Source organism: Heliconius melpomene, chromosome 19 (assembly GCF_056956725.1).
Source record: "Heliconius melpomene rosina isolate 202511_hmr_F chromosome 19, ASM5695672v1, whole genome shotgun sequence".
NCBI lineage: Eukaryota > Metazoa > Arthropoda > Insecta > Lepidoptera > Nymphalidae > Heliconius > Heliconius melpomene.
Window position 1 is genome coordinate 10,723,083 of NC_140407.1, and position 24,665 is coordinate 10,747,747.

General features: G+C 33.0%; 1 protein-coding gene across 3 annotated transcripts; it reads right to left on the reverse strand.

The window, feature by feature from the left end:
- Window positions 1–9,208: 9,208 nt before the first annotated feature.
- On the reverse strand, window positions 9,209–24,408 carry dpp (decapentaplegic morphogen). Of its 3 annotated transcripts, none has more exons than XM_085202707.1 (2): window positions 23,942–24,408; window positions 9,209–10,486 (listed from the first exon to the last, which is right to left on the reverse strand). In XM_085202707.1, the coding sequence occupies exon 2, from the start codon at window positions 10,467–10,469 to the stop codon at window positions 9,366–9,368; it is 1,104 nt and encodes a 367-aa protein (XP_085058833.1). In that variant the 5' UTR covers window positions 10,470–10,486; window positions 23,942–24,408; the 3' UTR covers window positions 9,209–9,365. The 3 variants fall into 3 exon arrangements, with proteins under 3 accessions (XP_085058833.1, XP_085058834.1, XP_085058832.1); XM_085202708.1 differs by lacking the exon at window positions 23,942–24,408 and adding an exon at window positions 13,473–13,617; XM_085202706.1 differs by lacking the exon at window positions 23,942–24,408 and adding an exon at window positions 12,402–12,665.
- Between the last annotated feature and the right edge of the window lie 257 nt (window positions 24,409–24,665).

Consider the following 24,665-nt stretch of genomic DNA (forward strand, 5'->3'; position numbering starts at 1 on the left):
GAGAGACCCTAGTGTTAAGACACTTCGTTCACCAATATCCACCGATTTCTGGAGGCATTGTGTGTCGCTTTGCCTCGACACCAGAGCGAAGAAATGAAAAATGGGAATCGAACTCACAACCTGTCGCATTTACAGTCACTCGACCTGCCTCAACTTTATTTACATCAATTGCTCAAGATGTGTATCTCGATATTAAATATCTGCCAAGGTAATCAATGCAATTTGTTGAAATACCAACCTGGCTATGCCTTAAGAGGCTTGCAATATTATGGAAATGTCAGTTTGCAATACTGGCTGCGATGTTTGGTCGGCAGATTCGCGGAAGCACGGCGTCCGTGCGTCTGCCCGCGCGGCTGCACCTGCCTCCGCCGCGGGCTATTTATAAACCAGGCCAGACTTCTTACATAGATAATAAATATACTATTTGTTAGGTAAACGTGAGCTTTATCATCGTAATTCTATCACTTATATTTTATTTCTACTACCTGCTATTTTCTATGTAGGTAGAAGTAATGCTACTGAATAATGTTAATGCATTAATACAAGAAATCTATCTAAGAACTAATTCTGGCTCGCCTATGTCCTATCGTAAATCACAGGTTTTTTACATTTTAAGAGTGCAGGTCCGTGGTAGCAGAATAAATATTATTTTTAACGATCAGTGCGGCCGGTGTTTGAGCGTTATGTTCGACATGTTTACGTAACCGTTTGGCTAGTGGCTAGGCGTCGCTTACGCAGTGCTTGTAAACATGGATCGACTTCCGAAGTCCGAGCTCGATTCGAGTTCTTTGTTTACTCTGTGCTCTCCGTTCGTGTGAAGGTTCATTATTGACACGCTAGACAACTTCTCTTTGTTGTATTCTCGTTTATTTTTCTCAGCTTCACGCTGTATCCCGCATCTAGCAGGCAGGAGTTTAGTGTTAAGACACTCCGCTCCCCACTTTCCTCCGAATTCTGGGGGCATTGCGTGTTGAGTGGTGGAAATCAACGCCACGCAAATACATTCACGTGATTATTGATTGTTTATTCGAGTTTGATTAATTCTGCAAATGACACATCACTAGTGGAATTTCGAATGCATGTGTAATTTTTTTTTATATATAGGAAAAAGATAAATGGTAAAAAATATAAGTAATATGTTACCATACCATCATACGAAAATACTCTTTACTTTATTAAAATATTATTAACTTACACAAGTATATTGTATTACACTTCTTTATATTGTAGTCATATATAGATCTATAATGAATAAACGCATCTATTAGTATATGTTATCTGTTAATATTAAATGAACTTTTAAAAAAATGAAAAACTTTACAAACATTTATCTATATAATTAAGTCATACAAATAAAAAAAATATTTATATTAAATTTAACATCTATGTGTTTGGGTCGCACAGATTATAACGCAACCAGCGCAGCGGCCACGCAACACAGTTTGTGCCAAAAGGGACACGTCCTCTGCGGAAGGTCGAGTATGCAAAACGAGAAACGATCAGCATTTAAAAGCTGCACGTAAGGCAAGGTGAGCTGTTAGACAAAGGCTCATCGCCAGTGGGCTAATTAGGCCTCACGTCCAGTGGAATGTGCCGCGGGGCTCGATGGTAATTGCGACGAACGCGCAGCCGCCGTCGCGCTTTTAAGCTTTAGGGCTGCTCATTCAGGTAACTTATTTTTTATCTATATCTAATATTTATATGCTTCAAATGTATAGCAATATTTACAAGTAATGTATAATAGATGGTATATATCTGAGTGGTGGTTTGTTATGGCATTTTACAAGATTTGAAAAGAAACAGTCATATATATAAAATAGTAGTTTCTTCTTCTTCTAAACGTCAACAACCCTAACACACTTACCACGTATGTATGACCATTGCAAACGTTCTTGCTCGACAATTCGTTCATATCCGGATTCTCTAAGTAATAAGTATTCCACAAATTTATTTCTTAAAATTATGTTTGCTACTTTAAGCTCATGTATATTTTTTTTAAATCCTCAAACTTGTTGTAAATTTGATAAGATTTTGACAAATAATTATATATATATAGAAATGTAAGTGATTTTTTTAAATTCCAAATATTTGCTATTACATATTTATGTTGTTGCAGTGAGAGTTGTCGGAACCATATAAACCTGTTTTATAATTATTCTATATGATAAAAATGTTATTATTAGAAACGATTGTAATGAAATCTATTTATAAATATTTACTTCCGCTTACATATGCCTATATAATTATATGTTATTAATAAATAGCATTATATTTATTATATTATAAGTGTTTTTTTATAGTTTGATCAGGCAAAAATCAATATAATTAATTGCTTTTGTACACTACAAAATTAAACAATATATTCAGACAAATATAATATGGAACATACATAATCAATTACTATGTTATAGAAAGTGCGTCAGAAAAATCATTAAAGTTCTAAAGCAAATTATAGTTCTCCATATTTATTTTCTTAATTGCTTTCAACAGTCACATAAAGTATTTATAATAAATAGCACAACTTATCATTCTAATGTCCATTCTCTGTTAAATCTGTGAATATTATTTACTTGGATCGACGCGCATCGGCCTTCGCTCGCTAAGAGCCAAGGGGCTTGCTGCCACTTTCACTCTACGAGAACTGTGCAAGTGTGCACCCGCGACAAGCATGACAACGTGGATGTGGCATCGTTGGAACCTCCGTGTAATATCTATTCGTTTTATAATTTGTTTCTTTTCATTTATAAAAAAATATAATATGATATGATAACAGAGATTTGTGTATCTTTAAATAAGAAGTTATTATATTCTTACATAAGTAACGCATTTCGAATTAAAAACAATACAAAAACAAAGAAGTAATCATTTATTTATTATTCCTGTAAAACCTTGTTTACTCATTCTAAATTCACCTCATTTGCGTTAGATTATTTATTATGTAACAAGAGGAAAATAATGTGTCCATTTTATTGTTATAATAAGCGTCTCGGTAAAATATCAATAAGAAATAATTGAATATGTTTATAAATACAAAATTCTTAGAGTTATGAAAAATGTAAATAAAACATAACGTTGATAAGCACAAGGAGAATAAGTGTGCGACTGTAAACGTGACTGTTGCGAGTTCGATTCTCACTCTGGAGAAATAAATATGTAATATTTTCATTTCTTCGCTCTGCTAACAAGACTAAGCGCGGCGTTGAATTACACCACTCAACGCGCAATGCCTAGAGAATTTGGAGGAAAGAGGGGAACGGTGTGTCTTAATACTAGGCCCCCAGTTTCCCTCTGTGCTCTGCTATGCAGGATATATTGTGAGGCGAAAAAAATCTTTAATAACGCTTCTAAAATAACACAACTTTTTAACTACCGGAAAATGAAAGTATCTAATTGCCTCTAGATTTAAAAATCTGTTTTTATGCTACTTCTTGCACAGTTAGTCATTGTAGAGTTATTTTTTAATTGTAAATAAATAACTAACCTAAATTAGTAGAGAAAAATGTTTATTTTTTGTCTAATATTATAAGATTTCAACAGATTAAAATATGTACATCATATATTTGCAAATATTCAATTGAACTCTAAAATGCTAAAACAAACTCCAGAATGCAAAACATATTTCAGTTTGCATAAATAAACACAAAAATCCGTAAATACGTTTTGTTTAACAAAAAATAAGAAAATTTGTAAAGTCTAAACGTGTTACAGAGACGAAGCCGTGATGAATCATTAAGCGTTGGCTTTTTTCTTTATTCTTCATCCATAGGAGCCCATCATGGGCATTGCCCTACAAAAGCCGACTTAAGCTTATACTTTTCCAAATATGTAGACATTTCCTCTAAGAAAACATGACGATGCTGTTTGATACTAAGAGAAATGAAGGAATCCTTGATCAACCAGAGATACGACGTGTAGATCTATAGCAAGAGTGGGAAACAACAAGGTGATTATGATTTTGAAGGTTCCATTATAGTGGGAAAAGCTTGCACGACCTAAGTTCCCTATATTGCACTGACAAATCATTGACTTTTATATCCACATAGATCATTTTTTAATAAATATAAAAATAGATGTAAGCAACTAAAATCTTCCGGACTACTAGACTCTAACGATACCTCTCATACAGACTATTAAACTCTATGGTAAAAAAAAATCTAAATATAACCCAAAAGAACGGTATATAAATCTATACTGGTGTATAATCCGTGTTAGGACTAAAAAGTATTATTTACTTATATTTGTCACAAATATTTAAATTATATATTCTGTACAGGAATTCACTTTTTGATGTCATTGAAGTTGCTGCCAAAGAACGTTTTGTGTTTATAGCTTAAACATTGCTTATGAAGATTTACTTTATTTAAAAGTTTAAATTCCCTCCTATAATTGCAAAAGATTATAATTATATTTCACAGTTTCATGATTATATATGTATATGGTAAAAAATATTTAAATCGAAAATGCCTATTTCAGATTTTCTTCTTATTTGTTTCACTGTAGGTAAGCTTGTAGTTGTTTTACTTAGATATATACTTTAGTTATAGCAATGCGGCGTTCCAATTTAAGAGTAACTTTAAAAAAAGGCAAACGTATCATCGCTTATCATTTTACTAATATATACGTACATAGATGGTGCGTGTGCGCATTTCAAAACCGGTGTTGCGCAATATAAGGTCGACGCCAAGGACGCGGGTTCGTTGCCAGAAATAAATTACTGTTTATGTCTGTCTAGTGTACAGTAGAGTATGTAGGCAGTAAATACGTACTAGCCAAGCTTCATTGAAAGTTTTAATAAAATATTTTTACAGTTCCATGTAATTTCTGGTCTGGTCTTTAGATATGCGCATTTGTTTTTTAAGGTACTCGTATAAGGAAATGTAAAAAGATATCCCATTTATCTAACGAAACTAATCTGAACTGAAAACTAGTATATATTTAATAATTAAAATATTTATAATATATTATTCGATTATTAATTTGTACTTACAATAACGAAATAATTCATTCATTGAATCACATTCATAATTTAGAAAATTTTATTTTAATGAATTTCAATCAAAATATTTGGTTACTACCTAGATATGCTACAGAATATTTTTTTACGTTACACTGTATTGCGCACACAGCAGGTAGGTAGAGGGAGCCTAGTGTTACGACACTCCGTTGCCCATTTTCCGCTGAATTCTGCAGGAAAAGCATAGCGTGTTGAGTGGCGGATCTCCGCGCTTTGCCTCGACACCAAAGCGAAGAAAATGAAAATAATAAATATTTCATTTCCTCAAATGCGAATCGAACCCACAACCAGTCGTGTTCACACACACACAAACACACACTTTATACGGATTCATCATAAACTAACCAAATGAATGCAGTAGTACAGCTAAGCAGTGTGGACCTCTGAAGCAGTCCGTAGAGCGAGCATGGAGCCGGCAGCCGGTTAAATATGTCACCACCGTTATACGGCCGGCACACGTGACATGCCACAATCATAACACCACCATTTTTATTTCTTATCGCTGCCGGATGAAATTATCTAGTCCAAGTTTCTAGCTTTACGCTATATTTATTATATTTAATTGGAATTTCCCGTAAATACTCCGAAATCTATTATATATATTCTATTAATTTTATATGTTAGAAATAAAATCAAAAATATTATATAGATGTAGATTTTGTTAAGTTGTTTTTATGTTATTGGTAATAGATTTATCACTCAAATATTAAAACTAATGTTAATTGATAAGTTTCTATTCGATAAATGATAGATAGGTATGCCACGGCTATTTATAATACACTGAATGTGTCATTAAGCTTATAGTTTAGCGATTTTAACAACAACGATTTTTGGAATTTTCCACTGTTAAATCTAACGTATTATCTTATGAGACGACGCCCTTATGGTGAAAGTAGATTGTTATTGAGGTGCGTGCGGGACAAGCACGTGGACTGTGAGCGTGGCACGCGACCGCCGAAAATTTTTACTAAAATTTTATCTTGCCACTTACGTTAAATACGAAGCAAACGATAAAGTAATGTCTAATTTTAGTATTTGCTAGCTTAGGAAAACTAAAACTAAATAAACATTTATGGCCCTGTCAAATCTAATTTAATTTTTAAGTAGGCAATAAGCTTAGAGCTAACCTACATTTAATAGACACGTTAGGTACTTAAATTATATACTTTAAAATCATTATTTTTAGTTACATAAATAATAACCAGGCCAGTCGTGGCGTAGGGACACAAGTGCGTGACTTTAAACGCGACTGGTTGTGGGTTCGATCCCCGCTCGAGGAAATGAAATATTTATTTAAATTTATATTTTCATTTCTTCGCTCTGGTGTCAAGTTGGCGGCGTTTAGTTCCGCCACTCAACACACACTGCCTCCAGAATTCGGCGGAAAATGGGGAAGTGTTCTACACTATGTTCCCTCTAGGAGGATAGGCACCTTGCTGTGTGCGGGATACAACGTGATTTCATTTATTTTAATAAATAATAATATAATATCTTAGTACAAGATATATGTGATACATATGATATCTATAGATCTATTAATGATATAAAATTTTCGCAAGTTATAAGAAAAGGTGTGTTCAGAGAGCCGAGCCGGGAGCTCACGGTCGTTTGGCAAATTAAATAATTAACATGTCATAATGATTATCATTATGCCATATACATATATTATGTTTTAAAATAGTTATTAATATTTTGGAATAAATATTAATCTCACCTGTATTAAGTTACGCAGGAGGAGACATGGTTATCTCATACCTACGGAACAACATAATGTTTGAAGAAAATCAAGAAAAATATTATTCATTTTAAATAAAAAAATTAAAACTATTATAAATATATTGATACGGTAATAAATTTATTAGGATCACAGTTTTATCGAAAAAATATCTGGCGTCTATATTTTTATGTGTAAAATATTAATAATTAAAATATATATTTTAAAACACATGTTTTACTATGTTAAATTAGAAGAATATATTGTTTAGTAACTAGATATATGTATATATATATATGGACAGTTTATTGCGCAGCTTTCCTTAAAGACGCAAAGTTGTCTAGCGTATCGCCATCGTATATTAACTATACGATAATTTGCAAATCGTGGTTCGAGAATATATAAGATGTGTTATTTTCTATTGACTGTACACAGTTTCAGATTACAAATAAATATTTAGGTAAAAGTAATAAAAGTAATGCAAGACGAAACAGGTTTAATTTGTGCATATTTCGTATGTTTGGAGAAGAGACCCGAGTTCGATGGCCTCTTGTCGCCTCCCAGCCTCTCGTTTCATTGTATATATGAATGATATCTAATTATGCATTACACACTTTACCTTTTCTACCAATTAATATGACTATTAGATATCGGCACCTAGTTTTATTATATAACCACTATAATTAAAAATATTATTTTTAAACATCAATAAATACCATTTAATTTATGAAAATAATAAAATATAAAAACAAGCAGAAAATAAATATTTAAATGTACTATAACAGTTCCAAAAGAAATCTTAACATGTTTAATATTTTTAATGAGCGTGCTCACTAATATCGAACACAGCGATAAAAATTACCAACTCCGAATAAATCGTAGCTTTTTGTCTGAAGGGAATGCGAGCCGTCAGACTTTGGTCTGATCTGCAGGACCAGCAGTGCGGGGGGCCGTGCCTCGCCCTTTTGTTTTTATACTTGTGGAAGAATGCAAAACAATTATAATTCTCTCAGGGACAAGTCGGCGCGTTCCTCGAGATTCGAGTTTGCAACCTTATTCGATTTGGGTTGGATGGATACTTTTAATTGGTTTACATCGGATAACAAGAGAATGAAATCAATGAAATCATATTAGTTGGCGGAGTCGTTATAAGGACAAGGAGACATAAGACACAGAGGGTCGAACATTCACAGGCACCGGCCACGGCCAATCCATTTACGTTAATTACATCAAGATGGGAATATATCGGCGTCCAGCCGTCCACCGGCGAGTTACGAGCGAGCCGACTATAAAATAAATTATACCCACTTCGTTCGCCTCCACTCACTTTTTTGTTAACATACAAAAAACAAAAGCAATACTTCGTGAGGACGAAATACGATTCAAAGACAAAGCTTAAATTTATCTACTGATAATATAGACGTAGGACGGCGGGCGCGGCAGACGCGGAGTTGCCGGGTGGCCGGCGGGCATTCCTGCGCTCGGGCAAAAACATGATATATCGGCCGCCTTGTGACGAAATATTTGAAATTTAGAGACCTGCCACACTTTAGACGGAATTTACTTTAAATATTGTCTTTAAAATTCTTTATCGACGACTTTATAAGAGACTCGTGATTCCTCTAGTAGTGTTATAATTAAAATTCATCGCGATATTCATCTCTAGTCATTTTGTTAATTTAACGACTTCTTTTTGAAATTTTACTTAGCACAGGGACGCTAACTGTCGTTAATGCTGATTGTGTTTTTGATTATAAAATATTGTAAAGCGAAATTCGATGGAATTACATTGAAACAATTAGCTATAAATGTTAGAGATTAATTCACTCATGAGTATCAGTATTTCATCCATATAAAAGAACTCTACATTTTACATAGTTTGAGTACGGGACTAGATATTGAATTACTTGAAAATAATTGAATCTAAATTACAATTTACGAGTATATATCATTAACACTTACGTTAGGTACATAAGCGAAGTAGTTCAGTTTGTATATAAATGGTGATCCGTTAATTCAAAGAACTTATTTAGTCTACATAACCAAGGTTATGTTTCAGTAACGTTCCTAGCATGAATAGCAGCCATTCATCATATGAGGTTCATAGTAAACGTGGTGGCGACACAATGAAAGTTAAGTTCTTTAATCTTTCCTTATTAATTTTTTATTGTTAAGGATTCATATTTTTGAACCATTTCTACGAGTTATGTTATAATTACTCAGGCGATTGGAAGTTAACTACACAACCCAATAACAGAATAACTTAAGTTATAACAGTTATTGTTTAAGTAATCTATATATATATATATATTTTTAATTATAGTGGTTATATATATATATTTATTCATTTATTTAAATCTGTTAGCTCTTCGACTGAAAATATTTTTTTTTACGTTTAGATATTACCCTTTTTTTTTATTTTGATATATAAAAATAATATAGATTCTGAGAAAATGTGGAGTATTAAGTAATCATACATGTTTAGTATTCATATCTTTTATTACATTGTCCTTTCAATAAAATAATAATTACACGAGTATATATACAAAGAGGTTATTTACAATTTTCGAGGCCACTCCTATATGTACACTGGGTCCACGACTTATCACTAGGTCCGCACGAGGCACCGCGCCTTCGTCATCGGCATCCACAGCCCACTACCATCATGTCCTGATAGTTTTTAAGCACCACATTGTTCACTTCGTCCATATATAACATAGATATAGAGGAAAGTTGCGTAGGAACGCAGCACGCTTTAGGCACTGCCGCGGGGTTCACTGAGTTGACCAGAGTTTGTACGATGGCATGGTTCGTGCCATTAAGGTGATCTGCCAAAGGGAACGGGCAGTCGCCTTGGCAGTAGTACGCTTCGTATCCCTGTGGGGCTACGATCCAGTCGCTCCAGCCCACGTCCGCGAAGTCGACAAACAACGGTCTACGTTGGCATATCTCGCGGGCCTCCTTGCGCCTATGAGCCCGGTGTCCTCTTCGTTGCGCGGCGCGCTTGTTACGCGTGAGCAGTGTCTCGCCACGCTCTCTGGCAACCCTCGCTCGCTCGTCTTCTGTATATAACATAAGCAAAGGTTGGAACGTCCGCCATTCTTCTTCTGCTTCTGTCGCCCTTCTCCTTACACGCACATGTGGAAACTTAGCGTTGCTTCCAGCTCCCTCTTCAATAACTCGAACTAGAAGTCCATGATTTTGCTTCGGCTCCTTGAGCCATCTTCTCGCGGCATCCAGAGCATCCGCAGTAATAATGCCTTCGCCCGGTCGAAGTGGTAACGAGTCAATAAGCCTCAAAATTGGTTCACTATGACCTTTTCGACCGGGTCTTACAACGTCATAGATCATTAACCTTTGTTTTCCAGTAGTTCCCAAAGCCCTTTGGAAAGTAATATCCGCACCTTTTGCGATTTCATCAGACGGTACGGCACTTATATTGAAGTACAGGCGGAAGCGATGTTCACCAGGAAAGCGTCCATCGAGGTCGGTGGGAATGTGGTAGAAGGAGCGCGCCGTATTTGCGGCCGCAGCGGGAAAGGCGTTTCGCTCGTCGTAGAGCAAGCGCATAGCGCGAGGCACGGGGGGTGGTGGGCGCTGGCGCGGCGGCGGCCGGCGCGGCAGGCCCAGCAGCGCCAGCAGCTGCTTTTCGGCGGCGGCGCGCGTCGCCTCGTCCAACCCTGTGGCTGCGCAAAGCGCCACCAACGCGCACACCACCGCGCACGCGCACGCCCCACGCATAATTCTCCTCGGCCCACCTGCACAAAAAAATAAAAAATAAATTATTAAGATATTTTTTTCTAATATAATCTTAATCTTAAAGATGAATGACATTGAATAACTAATCTATGGCTATTCGTCAACAGTCAACGCTAAACAACGGTCAGTATTGTTCGGGAGCGGTAGTCGGTTTATCTTATTTCTCATTATTCCTAATAAATAAACCATCACAATGTAATTTCCGCTGCGAGACCATTCCACATTTCGTTCTAAGTAATTATAAATAACTTAATTTTATTACTGTGTAAAAGTTCTTAGTATAATTTCATTTACGTTGTCTTCTGTTTTTTATCAAATGAATTTAAAAATGCGTATATGTATTAGGAATTCTAACGACGATTGATAAAAATAAGATGGTGACAACCTGTTGTATTACATCACGTAACAATGTGTTTTCCTTGCTAAGCGTATAGCTAACCATATAAGGCAATTAACTACACTATGACATAATAAATCCTTATATGATAAAAACTGGAAGTGAATAAACAGAGACGATATTTAGGCGACATAAGGCCTACGTTAAGTAATAAAATAGTTTCACATAAACTAAATATAACAAATTTGATAAAATTATTTTATAGAGCGAAGTAAAGCTTATCATAATCGCCAGCAAATATTATCTCATTATCAATCAAAGAATAATTAATAATGTGAATCATCATTATAATTCTATAAAAGTGTTTCTATTTCAATTTGGTTTATATCAGTAAGCATGTAATAGTGTGCCTATACTCCTATAGTTTATGTAAAACGACAATTGCTTAATATGCTAAAAACGTACTTGTTTTATTTGTGTGATTCGTACAAGAAACGTAAGTTATAACCTCAATAAAGCGGATGATAAATAGGTAAGTATTCGACATAACCTTTGATACCTACAGCTTCTGCATAATTTGTTTATTTACCAACAAGTCTTGTTTGTGACACTATAATAGCTGCTACCTACCTTCCTACTGGTTTCATAAATGTAGCTAGCTTTAAAATGCTAAACAATGTTTATGTTTAATCCATAAATAACATACATTTCTTTATTTATTATTAACATAATTTTATTTCCATCTATGGAAATAATAATATTATTAAAAGAAAAAAAAAACATATATTTCCGTTTTTCCAATTTCAAAGGAGACTTATTCTAATATAACTAAATACATGAACGTTGTTCGCTTTTCAAGTTTTATAGCTCGTCGTGACCACTTCTAAGTAGGTGCATATGATATTCATAGAAAATGTGATATTTGAATTAATTTGACCATTTATATTCATAATAATGATTCTAAGAAAATGCAAATGATATTGGTTGTTATTACGTATGCAAGAAACTTTGCTTTGTAAAATCAGCTGGTACATATTTATAATATTATTTTAACTCAAAAATCGTATTGGTATCTTTATTATAACTATATATCATGTTTTTTTTCTTTATAAACAGAACTTATGCAGCATTCATAGCATTGTTTTGTACATTAATATTAAAAAAGTGTCAGTCAACTGATTCATAAGAAAGCTTTTGGTTCCATTACAAAATTTTACTTTAAGCTGTACAATAGTTGTCTTGAGTAAAAGACTTCAACGAGATATCGATATAAAATTAATAATTTTTCGGATTTAATTATTTCTAATGAATTCACATTTTCACATTCGAATATGGGGAAATTGCTAGGAATTTAAGTTTATTATTAGAAATGAAAAGTTACTGTCAACAGAATAAGTAAAAAACTTAAATGTTTACAACAAAATCTAATTATATTTATATTGTAGAGACGGTATCGAATATGTATTTGTTTTTATAGTGTTTTGATGACTCTAGCACGGTCGACCGGATCACGGCGTACGTATTTCGAAAATAATGCGGTCAAACCAGCCGCACGCTCGCTCGGCTCTCTCACTCACCCGAAATTTTAACGCATCCAACGGCGATGGTTACACAAAATCCGCAATCCGTGATATCTGCTTTGGCTCGAGCAGAAAGCGCGTACAGTCAACGCTTCGGGAATAAATGGAACCGCACTCGTTCACGACCGAACCGTAGGCACATGACGACGGAGCGCGCGGGGCACATCACTGGCGCGTGGTTGCGCGCGGGAGCTGCGGCGCGCGCGACGTGCGTGTGCGGGCGGAGCGAGTACACGCATGACGTGCGAACAGCGCCGGGCTCGCGGCGGGAATGAGAGGCCGCTCCAGACGCGGCGGCGTCGGCAGGCCGGCCCTGCCGCGCCCCGCCCCGCCACACCCCGCCACCCACTACCATCGCGCCCCTACCCACCTACCCCTCGGCTATCCACCGCACCTACTGCCTACTGATACCTTGCCTCATATAAGTCGACTAACATGTTGACGAAAATTTAAGATTTTTTCAACAAAATTACATGAAATGAAAACAATTTATTATGTTGTTAATGAGAGTTTATCGCAAGGCCACTTTCTACTTTATCAATTTCACATTCAATGATATCAGCTCGTAAATACCCACACATTGCGCTACAATATTTAATGTTTCCAAGAAAATTAACATGTTTATACAGTTTTAGTATTTGTAAATATTTTCATGTTCAGAAATATTTATTACAATATTGAATATTTTACAACAATTAATATTATATTCGAACTAACTTTAATTAAATAACTACATTTTTGGAAGCTTAAAAGATATAAAAATAATTATTAAATATAACCTCATTGTACCAAATAAACTCTAGCATGAAAAATAGCTCTATTAAACCTTAATTTAACTAATTAGGTTATGGAAAAAAATAATTACTATTTTTCCAAAAAATTTCTCGCTATCAAATTTCGTAAAAAAAAATTACATATAACGAGAGAAACGAGAAAAAACGCTGTCATAATAAACGTAACTATTTTTAATTTCTTAAAATAATTGATATTTTTATGTTACAAAAATATTCAAAGTTCCTAAAAAAATATTTTAAGAATTTTTTGTTTATTTAATTTTATAATTCTTACCTAATTTTTTAAAAATATAATATCCCAAATAGGTTCTCAAAACGCGAGTCGTACCACTTATCACTGTCTATCTGTCACACAACACTAAGCTTTTGACGCGTATTTATGTCACATAAGGCGCCTCAGAATCACTGAGCGTTGTTTAAGTAAATAGTCGTAATTATAAGCAGGCTAGACTATATGGCGAACTCATCTTGAGTGGGGGAAGGGTGAGCGAGATGGTGGACCATTTCTTGATTTTTCCGAGAAATTCCCGCCGTTAAATAAAAAACGTTAAAACATACCCTCACCGAGAGAGGATATTTAACCCTCCATAATTTAAAATTAATTATAGAGATTTGTTAACTAAATATTGGTATTATACTAGGTACATTAGATTTTGTAAAATATGTTACATATATATAAAATATGATTGCTATATCTGTATCAATATTTAATTTAATTATATGACAGTTTTTGGATTACCTTTTACTGTATTTTATAGAGTTTTTAAATAATCTCTAACCTATATACGTTCAATTCTTCCATCGTTGACTGTCACGACTGTAGCATATTTAAAAAAAATAACATTAGTCACCAACTACACTGATCGATAAGAGAATACAAAAGTAATGTTATCAAAGAAAACAAAGTATTTCCGTCGAATTTAATACTTTTGTTGCAAATTTTTCACGTTCAGTAAATGGACTTAAATGTTTTAATCTATTTCCTGCACACCAGATGTTTAAATAACAAATAGAACAATTAAGATTATGGATATGAAAGTAAATATGGCGGTGAAAAATTGTTTCTTACATGGGAAGTGCGCGGCTGAGCGATGAATGTGTGTTAACAATGATATGGAGCTTCGCAGGTGTCGTGAGATTTTATTTAGATTACAACCAATGCACGTGCCTGAATACCATAAAGATATAGATACAGATAGATATAAATAATCTTTTTTTCATGAAAGAAAAAAATTAAATATGAAAAAAAATCTATTACATTTTTACTACAACATGTTTTGATAGTAATATCTTTATTAATGACAGCTGCAATTAGCATTTTGAATAGATTATTGATACACTAAATTAATTTGAATTTCAATAAAAAATGTCGAATCAAGTTTTTACCTTTTCATAAAAAGAAAACATCAAATTAATTGTTAAGTATATATATTAGTTTAACATTTGTTTTTTGTAGAGCTCGAGACTTAAATAAATATTATAGCTCTTTATCAGATACAATCCATTCATAATAAAATTGTTATTAAATTAACTAATAGGTATCAACTTCATATTTTCTTCATATCTTCATATTTTTTTCATATTTTTGTCCGATTTCTTATATATGAGTACAAATAAAAAGATATTTTTTTAAAAAAACTTATTCAAACGTTGAAAGTGATATATCAAATGAAATAGAATTAAGTATAAATTTGCTTTTCACATAATAAATATCTATATTAGACAATATAATGCCATTGCAATAATTAAAATGAAGGACTCAGAATTTTACATTCAAATTGAAATTTGGTACAAATAATATAAATGGTAGAGAAATACTTGTTAAGGAAATTGACGTCTAAATAACGTTTTATAATTGACTGACTCACAAAATGATCTAAAACATAACCCACTTCTTAACTTAACTTAACCTACTTCATAAATTTTTGTCTCTACTAATTTTGAGTCTAAAAAGATAGTAACTAATGAATTTTGTAACCGGGCTATAAGAATGTGATCTATATGGAAGCAGGAATAATAAAATACGACCGGCTACAAGATGTCTGTTAAGAGCAAGAAAAGAAAAATTAAGTAATTTTTATAGAGTTCCTTCATAGTGTACAACATAGTGACCATTTTTATTTGGATTTGGACCATTAACATATTAGATTGAAGCTTCAGGTAGTAATTAACGTATGATTGCTAAGTGACGTCTTTCTAAATTCTCCAAGTTCGGTGAATCTCTCAAAATAATAGAGTATCGTTTCTATGCATATAGTATTTTTTTTTTACTTTTGATTATTTGCTTTGGAAACCAAGCATCGTATCGCATTGTAATTTCCCTAAGAAATTAAATTTTTTAGTTTTTTGTACTATGGTAATGTAGATTCTTAATATGATAACGAAAGTATGATAAGTGTGGACTTATAGAATATTTGAAAAATATTTATTTTATATACCTATAAGAAAATAAAGTTTCAATTCATACCAAATAAATGGACATCGGTTTATACTTTATGAATTGTTCTGCATACACAGCATACATATATAGTTACGAAAAGATGAAAAACTCTCTCTCTCTCTCTCTGCATCAATTTCCCAGCTGATTGGATTTCATATATTATTTTATATTTTATTATATCTTTCATAAAGTTCGTAAATATTATAATAGTCACAAATAAAGCATAAGCTCTACATCATAATTTCTATGTATATTATATGCAATTTTCTTATCAATTTAGTCATTATAGGAAACAAACACATTTAATATATTTTTTAAACCATTTATAATATATGAGATTTTTCTTAAGAGCTTTATATTCTGTGGTAATAAGAAGAGAAAGTATTCGCACAAACTTAAGTTTTCAAATAAAACCTCGTTAAGTTGTCATAAAGCTGCCTTCATTAAATTAAAATTACTGAGATGGCTTATCGTTCGCGAGCTACCGGAGCCGTTACGCGCAAATAACGAACTGTTGTTCTTGTTTTTTTTTATTCTTTTTTCTTTGGCGCGTGTCGCTCGCAATCCGTTATATGCTGCCAGCGAAAGTTAGAAGTTGCTCGGAATTTTATACCAGTTTTTCTTGAGGTTATCGAATTTTTAATACTTATTATAAGAGATATGCTGTGTCATTATTGTAGATTAAACTGTTTATGATACGAGAAGCTATATGCAATGTAGCTGTGCTACTCATTCAGTCACCAGTTCGAAAGATTTCGATCGACATACTCGTATATATACCGTATACCACATTTGTATTATTAGGACAAAAATAATTAAAATATGAATTATGTTGTTCTGTCCTTTTTTACTGTTTTCATTCTGTTTTTTTTTACAAATTTTTGTAAGATTACTTATTGGCCGAAGGATTCCACCGCTGCGCCGTAGGAGACCTTTCCTCTTTTTATCTTAAAAAAACAAAAGTATTTTAAATATAAGCAGTGAAGACGACACTATAACTATTATGTTACTAACTAACTTACATTAAAATCTTACTGGTTTTTATACTTAACACAGTCGACATTATTGTTTTCATATCAGAAAGAGTGAAAGAAATTTACCTATAGGGAAATTTCTTTTCCAATTAGTAATCATACTAGTTAGAAAATATTTTTTGGTGTTATTTTCTGACTTATTTTCTTACAAGAATAAAAATAAGTATTGTTACTTTATAATATAATATTATATTATTATTTATAATATTATAGGTATTGGACACACTACCAACTCACTCTTATTGGTTGTTTAAATATTAATTTTACAATCAATTCATTATTTAAATTGCTCCAAGATTTTCATAATAAAATATAATATACATGTATCAACCAAATTAAACTAAATCGATACTCAAATTCAAACATTTGAAGACTTATTTTTCATTCAAGAAAACAACACAAATGATGGAATGGGTCGACATTAACGAAGTATGGCCGCGGAGCCATGCCGTCTGCCACCCACGAGCACTCGCGTCCTGCCGCTCGCGTTACTCACCAATTCTTCTCTCATGTACGCAATTAGCCCATTAGCACGCACGCACAGCTCAAATGCTCAATTAGATCAACGACCGTCGGGCTGCGCTGACAGGATTACATTCCCCGGTTCTAATGGAACGGGGTAAAATGTATACAGCAATTGATATCTTACTGCGATTTCAGTGATTTCAAATGCGATTTTGATTATATAGCGGAATCGATAGATGGAGCGCTCTTTAAGTTCTCATTCTCTGAGAAAAACCGTTGGGAAACTTTTAGATTAAAATTTAAACTTATTTTTCTCTCTTCCTATCGAGTGTTAGGCCTAGTAAGTATTATTACTTACTGTAGCTTATAGCTACAGTATACTAGGATCCGTCACATGGTGTGCACGGCGGGTGGAGCTGTGCTAAGCTGTGTTGCGCAAGATTTTGTGAAAATTTTGCGAAATTTTCTGTTTTGTCCGCATGCGTTGGGTTATGTTAGTTAAAGTTCAATCTGTGTGCGTGAATTTCAAAACGTTCCACATCTTAACTCTATGGGACACATTTTGACTATTTACTCAAAAATTATAATTACAATTGTCACTAAACTACTTCGTTGGGATCACTGTGTCGTCCACAACGTTCCTGCAATTTCAGAGCTGTAGATTCAACTTGCTAGGAGGAGTAGCATTTCAACGGAACACACTTTTGACCAGTAAAAGTTCCAATGAAGAAAAAGAGAGATCAATTATACTATTTAATACAAGCATCTTATAGTTGTGTCGTTGGTATGTCGACTCCTTGTTAAAACAAGGTTACCGCCGTAATAGAAAACTGTGTCTTTTTTTTTTCGAAATTTCTGCAATATTCAGTAGTTATAGCACGTTCTATTAAATAGACCTAACTAATATATGTGACTCTACATATTAACATTCTAAATGACTATCGTTAAAGGAACACGGCTAGCCAATATTTTTAGACGCAATAAGTACCTATCTACCTATTGATTCAACATTCCAATGTAAGATTAGGACCGTAACCGCAATTGTCATTCGAGATGATGACAATATTATGTAAAGCTATGTACATGAAAAACACGATTTAAGATCCTTAACATAAATATTTTAAACTATAATACTCGAAGTTAGTAATAAAATGCTATTTTTTTTTATATTTACCTATAATATTCTTTATATTTATAAATTACGTATTACCAAACGTAACAGCGTAGTCCAAAAAGTAACTTTCTTAAAAATTAAACATACATATATATGACACGTGTAATTTTTACTGCAATCTGAATTACAAAGAAAGAGTTAGATTCATGTTTCCACCAATTAGGATTACATTTCACTTCCCTGTAACGTGCTGCAGTATGAAAGCGAACTATCCTTATGCAGGTAAGAATAGAGTCTTTTTAACATTGATGAAGATTAAACTTATATCTAGTGGTTCCGATTGCATTGGCAGAAGCCTACAAACGTAGAGATCGCTATCATATCGCAATAATGTCAGCTCGTCGTGTCAAATTGAAGGTCGTCGATGCATTCCCAAGATCTGCACTAAGATGCATTTTGATCTCGGTTCGTATTTATTAATGATTATACCTTAACTGATTGGTATTATGCCATACTACTGATGTATCAATCACCTAGAGTTTCCGACAAGATATATAAATTATTCAATATTAATTTGCTTTAAATATTTAATAAAATGATTCAATAAAGAATTATAAAATAATAATATTTTAGCGGATCGAAATTAGTGGAGTCATTTGTGTAATAAAGGTAATGACTTTAAATAATGTCAAAATCTATATAAATGTTAAAACTGAAATAGCTAGCTAGATACATCTCTTAATACAGAATAGAATACGTTAATACTCTCCCAAATTGTATTAGTTCGCTAAAGTATTTATATTTATTTATGTTTCTTAGGCTGGTTAGATAGAGACCAAGTTTAAAATCGCTTAACTAAAAAATAAAAACATATGATTACCTATATATAAATTTTCTTTATTACTATATAAAATATATAACTATATTGGATGGATCGTTCTATTATATAACAAAAACAATACATTAAAAATGTATTTTTATTATTAAACCCCACCAATAACAACCAAAATTAAGTTTTCATATTGTTTTAAAATAAAAATGACTATATGTAATAAAAAGTGTTTTTGCATAATTTAGTATGTAGCTTACATATAATGATTAATTATTTGAAACTTACACGTTTTACGAGACATACTTTAATAATTACAGTAATTACGAGACGCCCACGCAACTGCCAGTCTCCAACAGGATAGAGGTACCTATGAGCACGACACTGTTTAATTAGCACCATGAGTTATTATTTCACACGTTCTACTTGTTCAAGGGACTTGAGCCAAAGTTTAAGTGTTTAAATATCAAGTAATTCCATAAATTTTAATTTAAAACAAGGAAAATCGTTTATTTTAATATATTAAAAAAGGCCTATACCTTTGTACATAACTTTCTATTGGAATAAAATCGGTGAGATTTATTAAAAGGTTACTTTTATTCAGGTTTCTTTACTTCCCTAAGTGTTCATGATATTTTATCTATTTATTTTACTATGCACATTTAATTTACTTTGTCATCAACTAGAACGTGGTTTAATATAGAATCTCCTCATTATACTCGTATTTTATTAATAGAATACTATTTCTTTAGTTTAGTAAAACTCTATCGATATACGAGTTGTATTTTACCTTCAAAATAATATGTTTTAAGGAATATTCTGATATCTAAGATCAAAAACTGAACTGTCTGATAAGACTATTATCCATATTGTACTAATAATAATGACATTTAACCTTGACGAACTTGTTATGCTAAACATAATATCACGAGTCCAAAATAAGCTTACACCTTTACTGTTTATTACGTAGAAGAGAAAAATATACCTAATGTTATAACATCAAAAATTAGCTAAATAGGACAATAAGGATTACCTACGTGAGGTACCTACCAACTTATAAAAATTGAAAAAACGTAAGATTGCATACGCCCGTATACATTCATTTTGTATGAAATGTACTACAATTTCACCTTCATGCTTAGTGTTAAAACACTCCGCTCCCAACTTTCCGCCGAATTCTCTACCAGGCCTCAAGAAGAAGAAGAAGAGTATTTTAAATATATATATATTCAGTATAAATAGTATAAAGGTACCTAGGTAAGAATTTTAGTTTAGGGCGGTGCGGCATGAAATCAGAACAGCGTGAAGGTGTCAGCATGCTTCGGCGATCACCAATCCTCGGTACATTTTTCCTAGGTCTATGAACATAACACTAGTGGGTGGGCGACTTTGAAACATATATTATGTATATACACATATTTTTATTAGTCTGTATATTTCATTTGGGTCGCTGTTTTGTATTTGTTTTTTGTTCTTCATTTACCCAATCCTATAAATTTTAAATATACCTAATTATTAGATATAAAGTGTCGTGAATAATGTAAAAAATATAAAACAGGTTACAATTCAAATATATCGACATTGAAAAGTTACATCCTATCGAAAACAAGCAACCAGAAAAATGAACCCTTCATGCTCTACATTCCCAACATATAAAATGAGGACTTATCTATATGTAAAATCTCTATGTAAAGTTTCTATGTAAAATCAAAATAATGTGTAATGTGAATTTTTATATAAAAATATTTTTTATATAAGAGTTAAAGTGTATAACAATATTTAATAGCCTAGAAGGCATTTAAAAGCGATGCAAAGGACGATTACTGTTTATTTCGGACAAATAAAAATTGTAATCTTATGGAATTTGCTTTAACAGTTTAGAACGTGGCACCCCTTTATATCTTCATTTTTTTATAGGCAAAGTCAATAGCCACACCACATTCTTAATCTTATATTTTTGGGGGAATTTAAATTGCTATAACACTTCTGACTTAGGGCCATGTTTATTGCCTCGGATTTATATAAATCAGAATTGTACATAATCTATATATATAAAATCGAAAGGTCACTCACTCATCACGGAATCTCAGAAACTACAAGTGCTAGGAATCTCAAATTTTGCATAGGAGTTACTTATAGGACGTAGGTGCTCGCTAAGACGGGAATTTGCAATGTTGTTTGTTGTTGTTTCAATTTGCAAAGGGTTGTTTTTGGGGTCGAAAGTTTGTATGAAACTTCGTTACTACAAATACTAGGAGTCTCAAATTTTGCATGGACATCACTTATAGGACGTAGGTACCTCATGGAGACAGAAATTAATAATAAAGTAGTTCACGCAGGCGAAGCCGCGAGCAGGTCGCTAGTTTAAAATATAAGTAAGTTCCAAAAATATTTTAATTTTAAACAATACATCTATTTGATTAGCCTGACGAAATAAAAAAAATATCAAATTCAAATATATCATCTATAATAGTGGAAAACAGATAAAATATTTATGGGTGTCTGGCCTATCCCAAATTTGCGTTATAGGTGCTTACTATTCTTTACTCATCTATCATTTATACATCGACTTTAGAGGGACGGACATGTCCGTTCTTTTAAAGGGTTTGCATGTGGACACAGATCTAAACTAAGGAGATTCTTAGAGACAATTAATATTTATTTTACCGTGAAACATCAGTCAGAGTCCATCTCTGAGTACCCAATGGAGATGACCAACGGTTAATGCTAAGGAAAACTAAACTGGCACTATAGATTGGAGTTTAAACTCATTAAATGAGACTACCTGACGTCCACCTCTTCAACAAATTCAAATTGAATACTTGTCGCTAAAGTGGCGCAATAGAACACAGCATCTAGTTGTGAAACATTGTGTTAATCTATATTAACTTACTACTGATTTACAATTATCTTGTTGATGGTGGTCTGCTATGTGGGAAAAGACATGAAGATGGCGCTTAATTAGATAACCCCTTTTAAATAGTTAGTAAATAGAAGGGCAAACACAAAATAGTTTTTTAAATAAATCAATACACTGGCAAATTCGTGTATTGGCTTTCAATCTCACATACAATAATTAAAGAAAAATATCTATAAAATTGTCTTAAAAGACAATTTAATAAATTTATATAAACTTAATAATCGTATTATTTTTCTTTAGCACTATATGCAAACAAAGAATTAAAAACCTGTTTTCAATAACGCTTTCCATGTCTCTGTATATCTCTATGTGCATCTTAATCCAAACAAATCAAATCTAAAGATTACCTTAAGAAAAAACCTTATATATCTATATGTATCGTTCAGTGCTTGCAATCTAATATAACAAACCATATAATAACAAAACAATTATCATACTATATGGGATGTGGTAGACAGACTTACAAGCATGTCGTTTTTTTAAATAAATTGACGTAACAAAATGCATATAACATCATTATAATAGAGAACAATAATAAATCAACAAATGTAGTAATGTATACAAATAATTGAGGATATTAGCAACTTTAATATGTCCTTTTTTAATAATATCTGTGATCATTTGCCTCGTTCCACATGCATTATATATGGCATAAAGGGAATGACGCAAATTACACTTCCTTACAATTTTCCTGTTTCTTCATTCAATAAATGAAAACTGTACTGAGAAACGAGACAATTCTGTTACCCACTACAGTTCCTATTCTATTAAGCATTTAATTAATGATACAATAAAGCCGAGATGACCTTTGCATTCTAGTAAGTAATCCTAGAGACCGCAGAGGTCAAGATCATAATATAATTTCAAATGGCTGGTCATAGTATGCCAGATTCTCGTTCTGGAGCATTCATTACCAACTTATTTTCGTTTCTGATACAGTATTATGTTATTATTGTTTAGTAAACTCTAACACAGTTGTTTTACTGGATATTTGAATCATATAAATAACATCCTTATTAGTACTTCAGTAAGTTGTAGAGTAGCCTTTAACAAGTATTTGTTTTATTTGTGTATTATAAACATTTATTCCCACATACGAGTACATATTATATATTTACAGGAAATTTTAATGTGCAGTTTAATTATAAGCACCAATTAGTTATTGTAATGTCATGTCTACTCTAAATGTCTTTGATATAAAGTCAATTAGGTCAAGCTTTATATACCTTAGGATTCGGGTCCGGTGGTCGCCATAGAGTTTTGATGGCTACAATTATTTAAATGGATTTATACTCATGTTCGTCGTAACTATTTTACGCAATTGATTTTTAGTAAATATGTAGCGCCATATGTGAACTATAGAGTTATCTAATTTATTTTATGACTTAAATATACGAGACGCGTTCGTGACGTTGTTAGGTTAGTGGAGACATAACAGGTTAGACTAGTTAACTTAAGATAGATCAAAGAAACTGTTTCAGCACGTTACTGTAGACTATTTTAATACTTGCTTACGAAGCTAATTTTCCTTAGTACCTAATTTATACGTTTCTATTTGATATTGTTTTGAGTGAATGAAGAGATACAAGTTGTTAATTTTAATACTGTTTTTTTTTCGATTGTGGCAAGATTGCCCTTAATTATATTCTTAATGAAATATTTTTTTCATATTTACTCTAAATGCCATATGTTAATGTAGGTATATTGTACCCATTAATATATTTCCCATATTATCACATATTTTAGGTGTTATATCACCATAATAAGAACATGTCAGATCATAACTGGATATTACGCAAGTAGAAACTTTATTATACGTCGACAGTGCCACAATATCAAAACTATATTAATAAAACAACACACATCAACGCTTTCCTATTAGGAAAATAAAATTATTGATAAGTAAAAAATTGTTAATAAATACTTGTTTATTTAACATACGTGGATCATCGCACGTCGTGCGGAAGGTGAGCGCGCTGGGGCGGCGGCGACGGCGCAGGCGCAGGCGGCACACCAGCGGAGATGCGAGCGCTGATCGAAAGTTCGATGCAAGATCGAGCGCGCATATGTAAATATCGGCACATTTACAAGCGAAAGGGTTCACCAGAGCGGCGCACTAACGCAGTGTTGCGCGGGAACCAGTCCGGTGAGATTCCTTCGACGTCCGATAGAAAAATGTCGAATGAACTTTGGGTCCAACACTTGCCGCGAATGTCTGATACGCGACGCGGCCGCCACTCGACTGCCGCTCTCCGCTCGCCTTCACTCTGTTGGTGTATTTATCGTTTAATTATTGAACTCAGCAATTACAAGATACTGTGACAAAAGCTAAGTACCAAACACTTGAAAGGATGTACGGCACATGGCGCTACTGCGTCTGCATCTAAGCACTGAGTCAATCTCTGTTGTCGACCTCCTTACAACCTGGGCGGACCGCCTTTATTATACTGTAAGATAAAATAGCCGACTCAATTGTTATTGTTAATATTCAATTTCAACCTTCCTCGGTAATGTTCTATTCTTTCTTTGTTTCCGCGATACTACTACAACAGTAAGCGTCTAATCATTCTTTCTTAAAATAAATAACACATTCGGCATAACATAGTTTCTATTTCAAAAACTGTATAGGTACAACAACCTAATTATTTCAAATCCTAATTATATC

What these genes read in the sequence shown, in the direction of transcription:
- dpp (XM_085202707.1), bottom strand. Translation starts at nt 10,469, where the DNA reads ATGCGTGGGGCGTGCGCGTGCGCGGTGGTGTGCGCGTTGGTGGCGCTT.